This window comes from Notothenia rossii (genome assembly GCF_949606895.1).
Source record: "Notothenia rossii genome assembly, chromosome: 2".
Taxonomy (NCBI): Eukaryota; Metazoa; Chordata; class Actinopteri; order Perciformes; family Nototheniidae; genus Notothenia; species Notothenia rossii.
Genome location: NC_136904.1, coordinates 72,705,986 through 72,724,089, shown reverse-complemented (window position 1 = coordinate 72,724,089; position 18,104 = coordinate 72,705,986). Strand labels below are relative to the sequence as shown.

General features: G+C 39.1%; 1 protein-coding gene across 9 annotated transcripts in view; it reads right to left on the bottom strand.

Annotated features, from left to right (window-relative positions):
* Positions 1–18,104, bottom strand: part of lrp1bb (low density lipoprotein receptor-related protein 1Bb) — a 336,417-nt gene that overhangs the window by 126,030 nt on the left and 192,283 nt on the right. For all 9 annotated transcript variants that reach the window (XM_079666350.1, XM_079666351.1, XM_079666347.1 and 6 more), the window contains 6 exons: positions 13,591–13,791; positions 11,154–11,399; positions 7,215–7,412; positions 5,600–5,804; positions 2,233–2,397; positions 1,660–1,904 (listed from right to left, as the gene is read on the bottom strand). In XM_079666350.1, coding sequence (XP_079522476.1) covers positions 1,660–1,904; positions 2,233–2,397; positions 5,600–5,804; positions 7,215–7,412; positions 11,154–11,399; positions 13,591–13,791 — 1,260 coding nt within the window. The remainder of the gene's footprint in view (positions 1–1,659; positions 1,905–2,232; positions 2,398–5,599; positions 5,805–7,214; positions 7,413–11,153; positions 11,400–13,590; positions 13,792–18,104) is intronic.

Below are 18,104 nucleotides of genomic sequence, written 5' to 3'. Positions count from 1 at the left end.
ATGCTAATAAAATCTATCACAAATCAATGTTAAAACAACAATTTTACTGAAAAAACACATTACATTTAGTACGGAACAGATTTAATGTCATTCGTTTGAGTTAAGTAATATATCTTGCAAGCGGATCTGCATATCAAGTGAATATTGGCTTCTTTTGTAGGTTTCCTGCTTAATTGATTGCCTCAGTGACATAAATAGATTCAGAAGTACTGGCGATATTAGTGAAGTTTCTGAAAAAATTCATATATTTCCTGTAACATAAACACATTATTCACTTTAATTTATTTGATGATTGGATATGCCACAATTATTCATTGGCATATTTGTGTCTTATTTGGTTGCCCACTTTTTTTCATGAAGAAAAAGCCTTAATATAGTGGCATAAGCCAATTAGAATAATAGGGATGGTGAGAAAAACACATTCAGAGGTACCATTAACTCAAGCTAGCTAATTATCTGCATGAGTACCTTTTTCATGCAGACACATGCTCATTGATTGACAGGCAAAATTAAGGCAGGGGCAGAAGCTGGAATTAATTACATTATGCTGGGTTTTTTTCACTACCCTTTGCGTAACATGAGAATGAATAGTGTTTTAAAAGATAATGCATCCTCAGTCATATCCAGTATTACTAGAGGATTATACCCACATTCATAATACACACCCATAGGTTGATATCTGATAGGATGTGATGATTTAGCACTTTAAACAGCTTATTAAGCACTTTTTTGTGCATGAGCTCAAGCTATGACATACCCAAAGTGATTTTTTTTCTTTTGTTCCTGAACCTTTTTAATTGCTGCTTTAATCATTGTCTCTTTGGAAAAGTAATTAATTGGAAATTACAATTATAAGGAGTTATTTGTCTAAATGAGTCTGAGCAACATTTGTAAACACGTACGGTGGCCAAGACATGCGCAGCATCTAGAAAACATTCACCAACTTGACGAAATATGCGCATTGTTTAATGAAAGCGGCCCATTAATGAAAACAATACAAACACAAAATGTTGCGAATGAAAAATGAAGCTCAAGAAACGAAAAGAGGGACACTTAAAAGTGGTGCACACAACTTGGATACGAGCGTTTGTTGATGTTCGGGATTATGAAGTTGGCAAAAGTCACTGTCACTGGAAATGTACTTAGAGTTTAGGTTTTATTGGCTTATTTTAACAATGTGCTCGCATGATTCCTTCCGATATTATTGGAGATCTGCTGTAAGCTAGCTAGCTAACCTAGTTTTTCAAATATACTGCCAAAAGACTTAATATTTAGAAAAATACTAACTCTGCGAGAGTTTCAGTTGACAGTTGGTTTCTTCATTTGCATGCGTTTTAGCACATTTGTGTTACTATATTCATTACTATATAGTTTTCTACCCACTTCTGTTACAAAAACATTGTTGTAGAATATTTAAAACAAAGGTGTATACAAACAAAACAAAACTACTTATGAGGCTTTGAGCTTTCAAATAAATTATAATCAAACTAGCTGCCATAAATAAGGTGACAAACAAATCCTTCAAAGCCTGTATGCAAGGCAGTTGTTAAGGAGCTAAATATCCCTGCTTCGCATATCCTAGAAGTAAAAACATGACAAAGTATACATTAACCTGACTTCCAGCTGTGAAATGTCCCCCTTCCATCAAAGGGTCCTCACCTTGTGGCTGCCTGCTGGGGTGGAAGATCTGCAAGTCAAAAGGCTGAGCGCTCGTCTTCTGGATGACTGTGACATTTCCCCCCGTCCACTTATTGGCTCTCGCCAAAGTGTTCGTCCTCCAGTCGGTCCAGTAGACACTGCCTCCAAAAAGAGACACCGCAAAAGGATGGGACAGGTACTCATGGCCCCTGAGGATCTCTATGACCCCACTTCCATCATAGAGTGCAGAGAAAATGGCGTCGGAGCTGTTTAAACGAGCAAACATATCAACGTTTAACTGCTCTTCAAATTCATTAGAGGGGGACAGTAGAGGTAGACAGATCAAAGTGTAACCCACCAGTCCACTGATGGAACTTTGAAATAGTTCAGAACCCACTTGTGTACATTGTGCTAGGATCTCTAAATATTACCTCCAAATATTTACTCCATTATTAAATGCAAAAGGAGAGCTTTGAGTAATTTTTCTATGCAAGGACTGGTGAATCTGTTGTAGTATATAATGTCAAACATTTGTATTGGAAGCTCTAAAAGGTGTGAATGCTTCAACACAACGTGGGAAATCTAATGGTATACCGTGCATCCGTCCAAACAATCCTCTTTTCCAAATGATCCAGTGTCAGTCCATTAGGCCAGGCACCGATTTCCATATCCTTGAAGACGATGTGTCGACCTTCGCCGCTCATTGACGCAGCCTCGATTCGAGGGAAGGTAGCATCCCAGTCGGTCCAGAAGAGGATCCTGGAAGTAGAAAAGGAAACACTTAAAATGTATCATTAGACGATCAACAATACACACATACAGTATTGTATGCTTTCATTGATCCAGTAGAACAGGATGTTAAGCCTCATTATTATCCATAGAGCAATTCCTCCCCTGTTTGTTTTTGTCAATGCTAGTAAAACACAACATATACAATGCTGGTGTAACTGTATGCATAAACATAGACTGTGGCAATGATGACTGTCCAAGAACAGCACCAGCGATCCAGTTCAACCCCTCAACATCTGCGATATGACTTGAAATGGGAGGCCATCTGTTTTATTATGACTTTTCACAGCTCAATGAGGCCTGAAAATGAACATTGATGGGCACTATCCTGAGACCTGCTTCAGCTCAGCAGCAACGCGTCTGTCTTGCCTTGGTCTACAAAGTCAGCCAGAATGAAGGAGAAACTGGGTGCTCAGGCTTAAATGACATACCGACGACAACGGAACAGTGTTAGGAAGAAATATCCTTGTCTAGATCAATAGCCTTATTCACTTGATACGGCCTTCCTGATCAATGGCCCACTCCTCTGAGTGGATCCAAGTAATTAGATTAGAATTATTGCCCTGGAATGGAAATGCGCCTTTAGGCACCAAAAGCAGCCATTAATCCTACTCTGTACAGCCATGAGATGTAGTCATCCTCAGGAATGTAAAAGAGTACTATAGGGGGGAGTGCATGAGAATATTACTAATTTCTTAAGAGTGTGAAATTGATTTTAAGGGATGTCTGGATTTTGCCTTAATCTGACATATACTCAGCCCACAGTTTACAGTTTACAGTTTACTACTAAATGCATTAAAAATGTGAAATTATGAAATACTAACAAAACACCTATTTTGTAGCAGAACATTTTCTTTTCTTTATTGTTGTGTAATTAACTAGCTTAAATCATCTCTAAACTAAATATAATATTCTGTAGATAGGAAAAACATTGGATACATCTCAAAACATTGATCGTAGTGCTAATAGTGGAAACATCATCTTGTTTTAATTAATAAATAACTACATTGTCATTACTCTTACATGTAATTAAATGTATAATGTACTTTCTTAACAAATATTTTTAGAAATCCATCATGGTAAGTACCTCGACCAATATGTACCATATATGGGATTTTTTTAGAATGGCAATGGACATTGTCATATTCAACAAACAGTGTTAGAATAAATGACATAGGGTAGAAGGAACACGTGTGTTTTCATGCAGCTATTGAAAAGTTGACTTTCGATGAGAATATCCCACAATGGGATTTCTTTTTATTATTGTTTTTTTTCAATGGCAAAAAGTAAAAACCTAATATAGGAAGATAGGATCAGCGCAGCAAGAGGCCTACCGGTCAGACAAAAAGCAGTTGAGAATGCCTAACTTAACAGCAGAAAATGTTTTCCAAAAAAGACGTTGTTGGTTTCTATAGCTAACTTCTCCATTTATGACAACTTGGCAGTTGGTCTTTAAATAACTCATCTGTTTGATTTATTTTAAGGCTCAAATTAATTTCTAATCAAGGACATTGCCATTTTGAGTGACTGGTAGGTGCTGTCACATGTCATGGCTGCTAGCTGTCTGCTTTACTGTAACACAATTCATTAAAAAAAAAATACTTAGAATTAAATCAGTCCTTTTATACATGCCTTTGTTGGTGTGTTACAATATGATAACGTTTCACTGAAAACTTGATTTTTGAAAGAACAAACAAAATGTTGAGTCCAAAAAAACATTTCGATATTTGAAATCCACTGCCAAATTAATTTTAATTAAGGTACCAAGTACTTCTCTTACAGGGTAAATTGAAGGCTGCATGATTAGAATGCTATCCAAAGTACAAAACTATTTTTCGTGATGAATGGTCGTGCACACAAAACATTTTTAACCTTAAAAAATATTATAGTAGGACAACAATTTTCTCTGGAATTTTTAAACTTTCAGAAAGGTATTTGCAAGGAACTTTAAATAAGAGTGCACTTTGCGGTGGTTTATAAAACTGCCAGTCCTGTTAACCATGTCAGTCTACTCTATCTGCCCCATTAATTAGCATTGTTCAGCATTTGCAGCACTTTTATTTGATCTTTGCCTTAAACAAGTAAAAGGTGGATCGATGGCCACTTTGTGCGTAGATAGAGTATTGATGATTGAGTTGAGATAAATTAAAAGCACTTTCGGTCTTGAACCATGTGTGTTCGGAAAACTACAACTCGTTAAACATGCTAGGAAAAACTAAACACTGAAATAACCTCGATTTTTAGTGGTCGTCAAGTGCAAACGTGTTACAACGGACCAAAATACGACCATTAGGGAGAAGCACCCTGCAGTTTCAAAAGAGATGCAATTATAAAACCAAAAATGTGTGCCAATATGCAAATGAAGAAAGAAATCCATTATTCAGTATTGTATCTTTGTGATAGTGCGTTTCTCCTAATGAAAGTGTTTTAAGCCAAGTTTGTACCTGTTGGCCACCATGTTTATCCCTTCACAATACATCATTCAAGAGAGTGAGTGTCAAAGTTGCTAAACTATCAAAGCCTTCTAGGTGGGTTCCAATAAGGAGCCTATTAGACCCGGCTAATAAGAAGCCTATTACAATCAGTGTGAGGTCGTCCAACAACCGAATTTACCAATTTAAAAAGCTTATTAAAACACTTGTTATACCAAGACAAAAACCAAGTGCAATCAATGCACTGTAATAGATGTTTCCTATTGTCGCTTGCTGACTGGGCAAAGGGAAGGGCTGCCATTTATCATTCTGCAAACGCCCCCCCATGCATCTCAGCAGGAAAAACAACCATAATTTTGAAATAGCCCCGGAGGGAATGATGCACAATAACAAAAAAAGCATATTTTGGGCATTATATTTGAAGGTCTTGCTTAAAATGTAAGAAAATAATAATATAGCAACAGGGAGTGAAAGGGTAGTAAAGCGTGTAAAGCTGGATAAATGGTTGGGGGAGTATTAGCTACATCACTTGTCATTACCGGAATGGAGCACACAGCACTGTTATTGATGTATTCTATATCAGCTGCCTTAATAGACCCTAAAACAGCAGACATATTCATACATCAAGGGAGATGCAGAAGTGAGAAATAAAAGAGGTTGTAATTGTAACACTTTTCCAATAATCTCAGTGTCTGATGAATTGCATGGCTTCTGTATGTGTGAGTTACTGCGTAACATACCCCTGGCCCGGGTCGAGAGCGATGGCCCGCGGATGCTCCATGCCCCCGGCGATCAGCGTGGTGCGCATATCTCCGTTAAGCTTAGCCACCTCGATCTGGTCCAGATTGCTGTCAATCCAGTAGAGTTTCCCTGTGATCCAGTCCACAGCCAGGCCCTCCGGGGTGGCCAGTCCGTGCTGCACCACCACTTCAATCCCCGTTACCCCTGGAACAACAAAATCCCAATTTGAGACCGGTAGCAGAATGTCATTTGTCTCAGACTTTTTGAAACATATATATTTTTGACTCCACCTCAACCAAGTGGCCCAATTATGCTTTTTGGTTTATTTCTTTCCTATAGTGTGTTATATAAGTTTCCTCCAGAGGGAGTTTCTCTCCCCCACCTTCTTTGTCTGTAGCTTTAAAGGCAAATTAACTGCGACTCCCAACGCCCCTCTGTGAAGTCTTTGGTTAAAAAACTAAAATATGGTGCTCGAGGAGGAGATTCAGGTGATAAGGTGGGCGGGTTTTGATTGGTTCGTGGCTAAATGTTGCACGACCCAAAAACACATTGTGCCATCACAAAGTGGCCAAAATCTGATTAGCACATTTTCGGACAGGTTTTTATGTAGATTGATCAGGACAGAAAGAGAGATAATCTTATTTCTTGAAACTTTCCAAATCTCTTAACAGAGGGGACATTTAAATATTTATATTTAAAAGACATGAATAATTTGATTTTGCATAAAAGGTGGCTTTTAAAGCATGTAAACATATCACAGTAGAGGAAAAAAATACAAATCTGAACCTGAAACTGAGCATAATAGGGCCCTTGATTTGAAGCTCATGCACCAGCATTTCAAAAGGTTCGGCTAATTTGAAGCAAATGTACTAGCATTCTTTAGAGTTTTTATACTCAATGTTGATTCAACTTATTGTACGTGGCTTTTGATAACATGTTTGGGTTAATGAAATGTACTGTGACATGATAGAATGAGTATATATGTAGCATGGGGGCAGCATTGGTGGTGGTGTCTATTTGCATACCTTCTCAAAGAAAAAGTCGAGACTGAGAGAAGAAACTCTCTTGGATACAAAGAAAATTGCTTTCCACAGGGTTCCATTAAACATGTTAAAAAGGCTGTCCCACCATATTTATAATCTCAATGTTTACAATTATCCTCAGATGCTGAGGCTTTTATACGTGCCTCACAAAAGGGTGTAGTGGGAACATCTAAAAGGCGATTGCTACCGTTCCGCAGAGGAAAATAAAAGCAAGTAAACCTAATGAATGTTCTGTCACCCACAGAAATACAGAGCGAAGGAAAAGTTTGGATTCATCATTTTATGAGGGGGACATACTGTAAAACATCAGCTCAAGACTTCTGGTCCTGCAGTATTTTTTGAAATACTTCAGACAACCGGTGATGAATTTTCAGGCAGAGACAATGTCAACTCAGTGCATCAGAACCTGAGTATGTGTAACGGCTGGAGAGTAAAACAGAGCGTTATCATCGGCAGTGTCTCAGACTTCCATTACAGCTGTGCACCACAGATGACATGACTCTCTTTAGCCAATACATCAAAAGCAGTCTTCAGATAGCAAACGTTTGTGTACGTGGGTGTGTGCGCGTACCGCCAGTCTCGGAGAGCCTTCCTCTGTAGATCTTATCCTCCACCACATCTGTCCAGTAAAGGAGGCTGTGATTAAAGTGGAAGTCGAGCGCGATGGTGTTCCTCAGCCCCGGCACCAGCAGGCTGTAGTCCCGCTTGTGAAGGTCTATTCGTCTTATCTCGTGCCGGATTGAGAAAATGATGAAAGCCTCAAAGGGATCTGACCAAGGAGAGAAAAAGGGAAGAAGCAGAAGAATGTTATGATTAAAGGAGGCCATGGAATGTCACACTAGAATGTTTGTCATTACAGTGCTGGACAGAGAGTGAGAAAAGTATAGCGAACTGTGACCTCTTCTTCTTAATAGTAATGATTATATAGACTATTCTCTGGAACATTGTCTGAGAAATAATATTGCAATATTAACATTTTACAACATAACATGAAAACCTGTACTATATAAAGTAACAACGGAATACGTATTGATGCTTTTACATTATGAGATTTAGATTAGATAACTATAACATGCATTTTGTGTGTAAGAACCACATTGACACACACATGCATTTTCACACATATATATTCAAATGGCTTGATTTCCCTTGTAAAAATATGTGTTGGAACCACAACTCTTACTTTTCTAAGAAATTGATTTTCATACAAAACATACAGTACCAGCTAATGTAAAAGTTGTACACAATACATTTGAAGTAAACCATTACCTGTATTCAATGTCTATTTTCTATGCTGAAAATGTCAACACAATATAATACAAATATTAAATGTAACAACATAAATAAATGTATTGCACTCTACTTGTCCATAGGGTTGATCCTGCATGCTGGCTCGTTGTTGTGGCTTACTGGAGTAGTTGAATAGAACAGCGCGATTGAAAATGTACTAAATAAAATGTTTGCTATTTCTACCATGACAAAGGTTCTGCAGTAAAAAAAAGGTCTATTGTAACTTGTTTATGTAAAACAGCAAAAGAGTTGCTAGCTCTGCCTTGTGAAATTAGCTTGTATAATTGCAAAAATAAGCGATGCTCCGATCACTAAAGTAGGGTTAAACTGAATGAGTGTGACTGGTTTGCAAAGTGATTCCATCACAACATGGTGGAAATGTATCACAGGGATTTGTTCAAATCAAGTAAAGTCCGTAGGGGAATTAAAACAATTTACTGTATTTAGCTCCATGTATTTTTCTCACGAAGCTTGCTTTCTCTCTCTCTGTTGATCTTCTGTGTGGAGGACATGCTTTCATACATGCATATCTCACTGGTTTAAACCACCACATTAATATGCATTGGTTGCTGCCAAACCAATTTGTTGTCAAACACTCTGGGAATCAACACATTACATATTTCCATTTTCTGAAAAAGTAGATACATTTGAAAGCAGTCCCTTAAGAGAAATACATTTTGCAGGGTCTCTAAGAAGTGGCTAAATCGAGTGACACGTCCTAAAGCTGGCATCTGTGCTTGTATGCAGAGATTCTCTGGCCTTGCCCACTGAGATTTATTTTAAATCAGTAAGATTATTTCCTTCTGAGAAATGTTTATGCAACCAAAACGTTTCACTCTTCATAGCATTCTCCACTAAATCAAACTACAGGGAACAGAACTGTAAAAATGCAATTAAAATAGTGTCCTTGCTTCAATGACAAATGTTGGTGTAGCAACCAAAACTAGCTACAATGCAACCAGAGTGAATATTTTTGCTTGCAATTCTGTTATCCCCTGAGATGTGAAAATCAAAAGAAAGATGAGTGTATGTGAGTTTGGAACTTCACAAATAATCCAATAACACCTCACTCAGATTAAATTGGAATGTTTGAGCATGTATGCAACATTTAATTTATGATGAAGCGGTAGAATTGTGATGGTCTTCCAGAGAAAATAGTGTATTCTTTTCCCTGCGTTAATGTAAGATTAGAGTAGCAACGGCCATCAATCTTGGTAGTGAAATAGGAAAGCAAGTAATCAAAACGAGGTCCATAAATCTGAATGTGACAAGCACACAGCAAGTGTGTGTAACTATTGTATTTCAATACAGTTACAGAGCAGGCTCATCAAAGACATTATTCAATAAAAAAGAAAAGCGGAGAGTTTGAATTTGTAATTTGATACTACGCTAGCAAAACATTTGTGTCCGTATGACAATAGGAGAACTTGTGCAGTAGAAAAACTGCAAACTGTGGAAGTATGAGAAAAGAGAACAAGCTTCCCTCATTCAGCATCAGTTCAGATAGAAACAGACAGGGCTCGTCACCCGGATGCCTCTTCAGATTGAAACTGATTGCATTTGACCTGACCCTAATTCAACACATATTACTATTGTTCAGATTACCCTGCCCTAACACAAAAGCTTTCCAATTCTGTAGTTTGACTTCTCTTGTTTTTCTTTGCAGTTTCTATAATCTATGGTGTAAATATTGCATTCATAAGTATTTTGAAAGTCATAAGTCCTGTATTTTATGAAAGGCACCAACGCAGCTTTGGTACAGTCTGAGGGTGATGGTTGGGGGTTACAAATTATTCTAAGTCAGATTCAGATCTGAAAGTACCCTAAATCTACACATGTTATTCTCCGACTATTTTGCCCCAATGCAGCACTAACACAAAAGCCTTCCAATTCTGTAGTTTGTCTTTTCTAGTTTTTCTTTCCAGATTTCTTGTGTGGTAAATAGTGCAAGTATTCTGAAAAGTCTTATTTTTATTAAAAGTACCAACAATGTGGCTATAGTTTTTGGGTTAGGGTTAGGATTACCAATTATTCTTAAATCAGATTAAGATCCGACCCTAAATCAACACATAAGTAGTTTGCCATTTATTATGTTTATTTCCATTTGATTTAATCTATTGGATTAATAAATATTGTGAAAACTTACATTTTTTTAATTAAAGGCAGCAACATTGGTCTGGCAGTGGCTCAGTCAGTAGGGGCTTGGATTGGGAGTCGTGGGGTTGCTGGTTAAAGTCCCAGAAAATACTTTAAAAATATATGGAGTGTGGACTGGTACTTGCAGATTTCCCAGTTCACCTCCTGGGCCCTGCTGTGGTGCAATTGAGCAAAGCAACGGACACCCCCCCACTCCCCGGGCGCTGTACAATAGCTGCCCACTGCTCCTAGTACTGGGATGGGTCAAAAGCAGAGACCACATTTCACTGTGTGTGCTGTGTGCACAAACATGTGCAGAGATGGGGTCGATACTCAAAAAACGTGTTACTTTACTCGCAGGACCGCCCCTCCCTACAGGCAGATCACGCAGACTGCGGAGGGTGCTTCATTTTGCGGAAGGAGCCCCATCTGAAGCGCAAATGCGGCTGGCCAGGACACAGTTTGCACCTCACCGTCACATTCCTGTCCTTTCTTCGGACAAACACAAAATAATGGGCATACCTCCACCCCTCGAAAGTTATCGGTGTTGACTCAGCCATGTTTATGCACTGTATGTGGACGCACATGTCCCGCAAATGTTACGTAAATATAAACCTGCGGCGGAAATCCCTCTTGTCTGTCAAGGGAGAATCTATTAATTATGTATGTTAGTAGGCTAGCTGTAGTGTGATTACTGATTTTATAAAAGTAACAAAGTAACTCGTGTCGGACAATGTTAGTAACTGTAGTGTGATTGGTGAATTATAAAAAATGCGTTACACTACACCGTTACCGACAAAAGTACTATTATTACACTAATGCGTGTAACGTTACTTTGTACCGCGTTACACCCAACTCTGAACATGTGTGATCAATAAAGAGGGTTTCATCCTCCAATTATATTCTATTGGCTGACTAGGGTCTTAGGGTTAGGGTTGGAGTTAGGTGTAGTCAGATTCAAATAGTTTAGAGTTAATCAGTTACTAGTATGCCTTAAGAGCAGACCCACAGCCACACACCATAGGCTACCGGCAGTCAGCAGCATCACTGAAAACAAACATTAAAGAAAGCTATGCCCCGTTACCCGTGCTGTGGCAGCTGTCTCCGTCTGGCTCCAACGTCCATCCCGGATAACAGGAGCACTTCACCGTTGTCTTGTACTGCTCACACACCTGGCTGCACTTCAGGTGACGACTGCAGTAGTCCACCACCTCACACGTCTTGTTACTGGAGTCCAAGTGAAGCCCAGGGGGACATGAACACACGACCCCTTTCCCTGGTGCAACAGTGCACTGGTGACTGCAGCCCCCTCTGGCTACAAGACACATATCTGGGGTGGAGAAAGGGCAACACAACTGTAAGGAACTGTACAGACACTGGAAGAAAGCCTGAGGATTAAAAGACCATTTAAAAAATACAGTATGTTTCGCTGCTAAATCTCAAGTTCACAGTCTAATAAGCAATAATTCCTTGAAATCAAAATGTTCTGATGTTTCAAGGATAACATATTTTCAATCATAGGGCAAGTATAGGGATTTTTGTCACATACAATGAAGATAAATATGTTGTATAATGAGAACACTTTCATACAGCAGATGCTCTTGGGTTTCACCTCAGGGTGAATTACTTTTATTTCTGCAAATGCTTCGAAAACTAATCAGGAACGAGAAAATTATGCACTTTTCCTGTCAAAAGAGGTATGAAGATAGACGTGTTTTAAGTCTGTGCACTTTCATCTTGTTAGAAAGTTGTTTTCTGCCCCTACGCACCTGGCTTTTGTTAGCAGCTGCCAGGTCAAGATTGAATGCTATATTGGTGAGAATAAAACTGTTCCAGCCTCTGTATTCCCAACATGATTAAGATTTCATTTTCAAGGTGGGCAACAACAGCAATGGACACTCGCAGTGGGGGGTGGATCATGCGGTCACGGTTGTTAATGGTGGTTTGTGTGTCCCACTGATGTGGTGCAAATCAATCAGGCTCTCAAGGTCTCTCTGAACACATAATTGTCTATGAGGAGCCAGTAGCCCTCTTTCCAGCTCTGATAACACAGGCACTCAAAGATCCTGAAGGGCCCCCATGAGGCTTGGTAAGTGACGCTGTAGAAAATGAACCTCAATGTTTACACTGCTCACTTTAACAGATTAGATGGCTTGGGCCAGTCACATGAGATCACTTTCTTCCCTCTGAAGGCCACTGGACAAACACATCCATATTAGCCATCATCCAGAACCAAGAGTATTACTTTCTGTCCCTTCTGTGTCTGAGACAACACCTACAGATTCCATGTCAAGCTCTGACAAGCTGCTCTCTGTGAAGGAGTAGATATAGCAGGGGCCCCATGGGAGATGTTTCTTCAACAGCCAGTGATATAACATTAAAAAATATATCAAAATGAGAGTTAGCACGGATGCTGTGAGGTATCTTAGCAGGGAACGTGTCTTGAACACCTACAGCGAAAATATGAGGATGTGACAGCGCTTCAACATCCCAATTAATGTTCATGCAACTCTGCAAAGCTGTACATTTCAGGAATAAATAACTTTATTTTTAATAAGACGAATATGCTGCAGTTTTCACTCCCAATTTCAATGTGATTTATTAAATTGAATAGATGTTTTCTTTGATTGGTTTTATCTTAATGCCGCCAACTCCAGTTTGTCTAACCTTGCAAGATTTGTCAAAGAACCGCAAACAAAGTGGGATCGATGCAACATCCTAAAAGTCCCTTGAAGTAATTATTTATGACACTTTTTCCTCATCTTTTCTCTTAAAAGGGGATGAGTCTCAACATTCACCTCCTGTGGGCTTGAAGCGTGGCTATAAAAAGCTCCCCATAAAAATAAAACAGCAGCTATGGTCAACTTGATTTCGTGAGTAGCATCATATTCCAAGTTTTTATAACTTGAAGTCCAAAAAATCAATACAAACTTCTCAGAGTCATACTTGTCAGTCTATCACCCTCCTCCGAGGTGAGAAGTTCAGGGAGAAGTTGTGTATTCAGTGGCTGGTTGGGACACACACTGACCATACTGATGGAAGCTCCACAGATAGGGTGGTATGTTGCTATGTCGATTTGTAAGTGCTCACCATTTGACTTTTGGAATGCATTGTAACTGACTGAACTATATGAATCGACAAAAAAAATTTCTTTCTCAACACCAGAGGATGAGTGTTTGATATTCTGTCAACATACTTTTAGTATGTTGGGTAAAGGGCTATTTTTGACAACCTAGTTTTTTTTCTAAATTGATGACCACAATTTGTGAAATGCCAACAAAGAGTAACTATCTTGCTTAGCCTTTTGCCACCAAGACCCTGGAAACAAGTGGATTGGATGGAATGCAAAAAGCCAGTCCCAAAATGTAATGTATTTTCCTGCACTGAACTTTAATTTCCACCTTATCGAACCCATAGATTTTCAACAATCACATTTCCTGACCACGTGTAGAAATGACTGTTGGCATCTTGCGGGATGACTGAGGACAAAAAAGAAGACATGACAGATAAAACAAACATACCGCAGATGGGGCCTTCATCCGAGCGGTCTGCGCAGTCCACTTTTCCGTTGCAGATCTTATCCGGTGTGAGGCAGACGGAAGTGTCGTTGGCACAATGGTACTTGGGGGGCTTACAGATGGCAGTCTCACAGGACTCTTCATCTGAGCGGTCCTCGCAGTCAATGTCCCCGTCGCACACCCAGCTCTTTGTTATACACTTCCCTGTAGAGAATAACATAAGGAGATAGGCAGACTTATTTTTCAGGGATTTAAACATTGATAATCTGTAGTTTCTAGTTCCACTGCATTTCAAATGATGTAATCTTGTTGTGAAAGAATTGGAAGATGCGGATTCCAAAAAAACGTGTTCTGCCCTATGTAACTGACATGTTAGGGGTACATTCAGTTCTTCCATCTTTTGTTCAATGTTAACTAATGTGTCTCTTTTTTCTTTGAAATAAACACTAGATTTAAACAACAGCAGCCAACAAACAGTTTATCAGCTATGGCCTAAATGTTTGACTTGATAAAAAAACACAACATCAATATTATTTTTGTTATTTTGTTATGCTTAAGCTTCATTTGTAACTCCCTGGACGCAAAGGTTGGAAATAAATAGGTGGAACTACAGAGAGGGGTGAGGAGTAAAACAATACAGACATCAGGAGGTATCATCTTTTTTTTTTACTCTCCAAAGTGAAACAAGGATCGCAGCATGTGCCAATTTACACTTTTTCCATCAAAGCTACATCACACAGCTTTGGGATCCAACTCGTTTTGCTTTGTGCTGGATCAGAACAAACATACGTGGGAGGCTGAAGTGACTGCTGTGGGGGTGTGTGTTGCGTGTGATATCAGGTATGTTGTTGTGTCTGTTTAGCCTCAGATCACCTCTCACCTTCCCAGCAGTCCGTACAAAAACAGTCAGATGACACTTGATTTTCCTTTTCTGAAGGCCTTATATGACGCTGGTGCAGTTGCATGCGAAAATGCAACCTCATAATGCTATTTAAATACCAAAGCTTTTCATGCATGAAATATGGAAGGCGCGGAAATGTTCCATTCAAGTGTGTGTGATAACAACTTTCATGGTTTCCTGATGAATCCCTTTGACCTTGCAAATCCTTGGATTTTACTGTGTGTGTGTGTGTGTGTGTGTGTGTGTGTGTGTGTGTGTGTGTGTGTGTGTGTGTGTGTGTGTGTGTGTGTGTGTGTGTGTGTGTGTGTGTGTGTGTGTGTGTGTGTGTGTGTGTGTGTGTGTGTGTGTGTGTGTGTGTGTGTGTGTGTGTGTGTGTGTGTGTGTGTGTGTGTGTGTGTGTGTGTGTGTGTGTGTGTGTGTGTGTGGTAATGCACATGGACAGAGAGTTTAATCTTTTGTACAACTGAAATAACCAGTCTTGATTCTGGCAATTTCACCTAAGTTGACTTAGCAGAAAAATAAATCACAAACTTCAACTTATTGAATTTACAAGAATCAGAGTGCATGTGTCTGTATAAAACTTAAACTCCAGATGTATGTGGCTGAACATATTGTTGAAAGTAAATGTTTTTGGGGAGTCAAAGGCACAAAAGCAGGGAATACTTTTTAAAAAATCATTATTTATGATTGGCCCTACCTATTGCCTTTTTAACAATCAGGGTTGATGATAATATAACAATGAGTAATATATATTCCCATCCAAAACAGGTTATTTTTCTAACTCAGAAAAGAACACCTCATACACACAATGCTTTGGTTGAATTAGAAAGATGAATTCCTTCAAATGTCATATACAGTATCATCCACAAATACCCTGTATAAACTGAATATATGGGGCCTGCAGCCCACACACAATTTTAATATTTTAGAATAAATACCACATTGAGTTGAAGTATGATATGAAGGTTGAACATTGTAATGTTTGTGTGACTGTGGCTCACTGGGTAAATGGGTGTCTACAAATAGGAGTTCCAGTGGTTCAATCCCCAGCCCTTGCAGTCAATATCTTGAGTGTAAGTAAGTGCAAGTAAGTGTCATTGTGCAAGATACTTTAAAGTAAATTGCTTCCGTGGGCATGTATACCCCAATGAGGTTGATATAAATTGGATAGAGGCATCAGCCAAATGATGTGTAATATTGTAATGTATGAGCACAGACAGAACTATATATATAAGTATAGAAGACTCACCATTGCAGAAAAGTGCTCTGAACTATAAAGGTATGCGTTTTGATAATCACCACATGCATCAGTATAATGTTAATGTTCCCATTCAATCCACACTCTGCAATAGCCATCTCTGGGTGAAACTGATTCTGCTCTCATTCAGGAAATAAATTGCCCTAGCGTAGCCAGAAGTCAGTAGGCATGGTTGAGAAAAAGATGGAGGTTAAAAAGCTGTTCGGCTCATATTATACCCAGTATAGAGCACTTATATAAATTATCACAAGAATATTCAAAGTGTATTGCATGGATATGGGTCGAGGCATACCCAAACCAAACTACTAGTGATAGTCATTGGCTCAAGGCACTGACTGTTCTAAGCTCTACCCGTTTTGCCTGAGGCAGTGATGCTGAACTGAGCATGGTGAACATTGGATGCTCTGCAAACCTGAGGGGGTCGTTGCCAGATTGAAAAGTAAGCACATGGTTAAGGGCCAGAAACATGAGCTTATTTTCAAAAGCAATGCAGCTCTAGTCCAATTTCAGTCAGGAAGACTCTTATGTTGTATGGTTTGTAGTTTATTTCTGATATGTTTACTTATTATGCATGCTCAATCATAATTCCTGCTTTCTGGGTCCCAGACAAGGTGATAGCATTGTTTTATTTTTTACCGATCACTATCTCTTACCCCATTATTGTGAAAATGGTTCAAAACTCACATTTTGACCATCCCCACCCATACTAAAGTATATGTCAATTTAATTAATGCACGATGTAGTGGAAACCTCTAAACTCTATCAAATCGAATTCCTCATTCAACAATCGAATGCTTGTTCCAATTAGTTATTTAACATTATTGCTTTTACAGGAACAACTTAACTAAATAATATCTCTTTGATTAAGATATATTTGTAATGTCTGTTTAGTTGTGCTGTTCCAATGAACGCAAGCCAATACATTTACAATTATTACCTCTGTTATCACTGAATATTTTACATATGGTAATGCATTCATCCCCAAAGGTGTAGCTGATCAAGAAAAAGTATTTAAATGTGGCTTTAGCCTTCATTTCTCATAAGTAAAAAAATACAAAATACACAATCACAATACATTACACACGATCCCTGTAATCTCTCAGAGCGGCAAAAATGTCCCCTTCCAAAAACTAGTTTGAATATTGTTGGCGAGGGCACTCTGTTCTTTGGAGGAGGACAGAACAAACTGCACCAGTGCACAGGGGAGTGACACAGCAGAATGAAAGTGAATAATAATTGTGGGGTCTAACCAGCCCCTAACCACGCAGCATTGCTTCCATTCACGATAATACTGTCAAGGGACAAGTGAAAAGCTACAGAGCTAAAGACAAAAAGGAACCGAATATTTCTTTGACCTTCTCCTTTCAGCCGCAGCACCAAAATGGAATGCTAGGACTGGGTACATGGGGGGTTTATACAGGCCATGTAAATGGTCTATCCTGATTGGTCGCACAAGTACATGCAGACTTCTCTGCACTGCAAGAAGAGAGTGGTTAAGCCTCTAGAGCCTGTCAAAGAGTGAAGTCTTTGTGAAATGGAAGAAAGCCATTTGGCAGCTATATTCACAACTGATTCACACAAAAGGAAATGTTCATGAAACGACTGAGATACTTTCCTCCTCTGTATACCCAAGCAAGACAAGGCTAAAAATGTTAAGTAGATCCTGTTTACGGAATGTAAAACATTTGAAGTTTAAGTACTGTGAAAGTCCAGCCAGTAAATAGCGGATTTATAAAAATAAAATGTGGTTTTGTAATCCATTCATGTAACTCCAGACCAGTATGTATAATGTAGAGGGAATTTCACAATTGTTCTGGTGATTTTTCATGATGTAACCCAAGCGGCAAACTGGGGCAGAGCCGAGAGGCCAATAAGGAAGTGCCACAAACTGCAGTTCATCTATTGGCTGATAGGCGATGACTGCAGAAAGGAGCAATTTCCATAGAACCCCATGTTAAAATGCCCAACTTTACACCAGAAAAAAACATGTTTCTATACCCCTGGATGCAATACAAATTATAATGGATATAGTTAGATTCCACCTTCATGATTATGAATTGGGGCTGATGCGGGGAACACAATGTTGATGTGTTTGTTGTGTCTGTGCCTGGTGGAGTATTCTTCATTTAAATACCGGACAGCTCTGCGGTTAAAACAGACCGTCCCTGAATGCAGTTTCTTCGGTAAGTGAAATTCAAGCACTTTATTACGGTGGCCCTGTGTTGGGCCAATCACGAAGCATCATTTATTGACTGGCAGCCAAAACAACCAATCACAGCAGTGCTTCTCTGGCTGGCTCTGTCCAATCACAAACAAGAAGTGTTCTCCCTAAGGAATACCCTTTCCGTCCAATGTGAA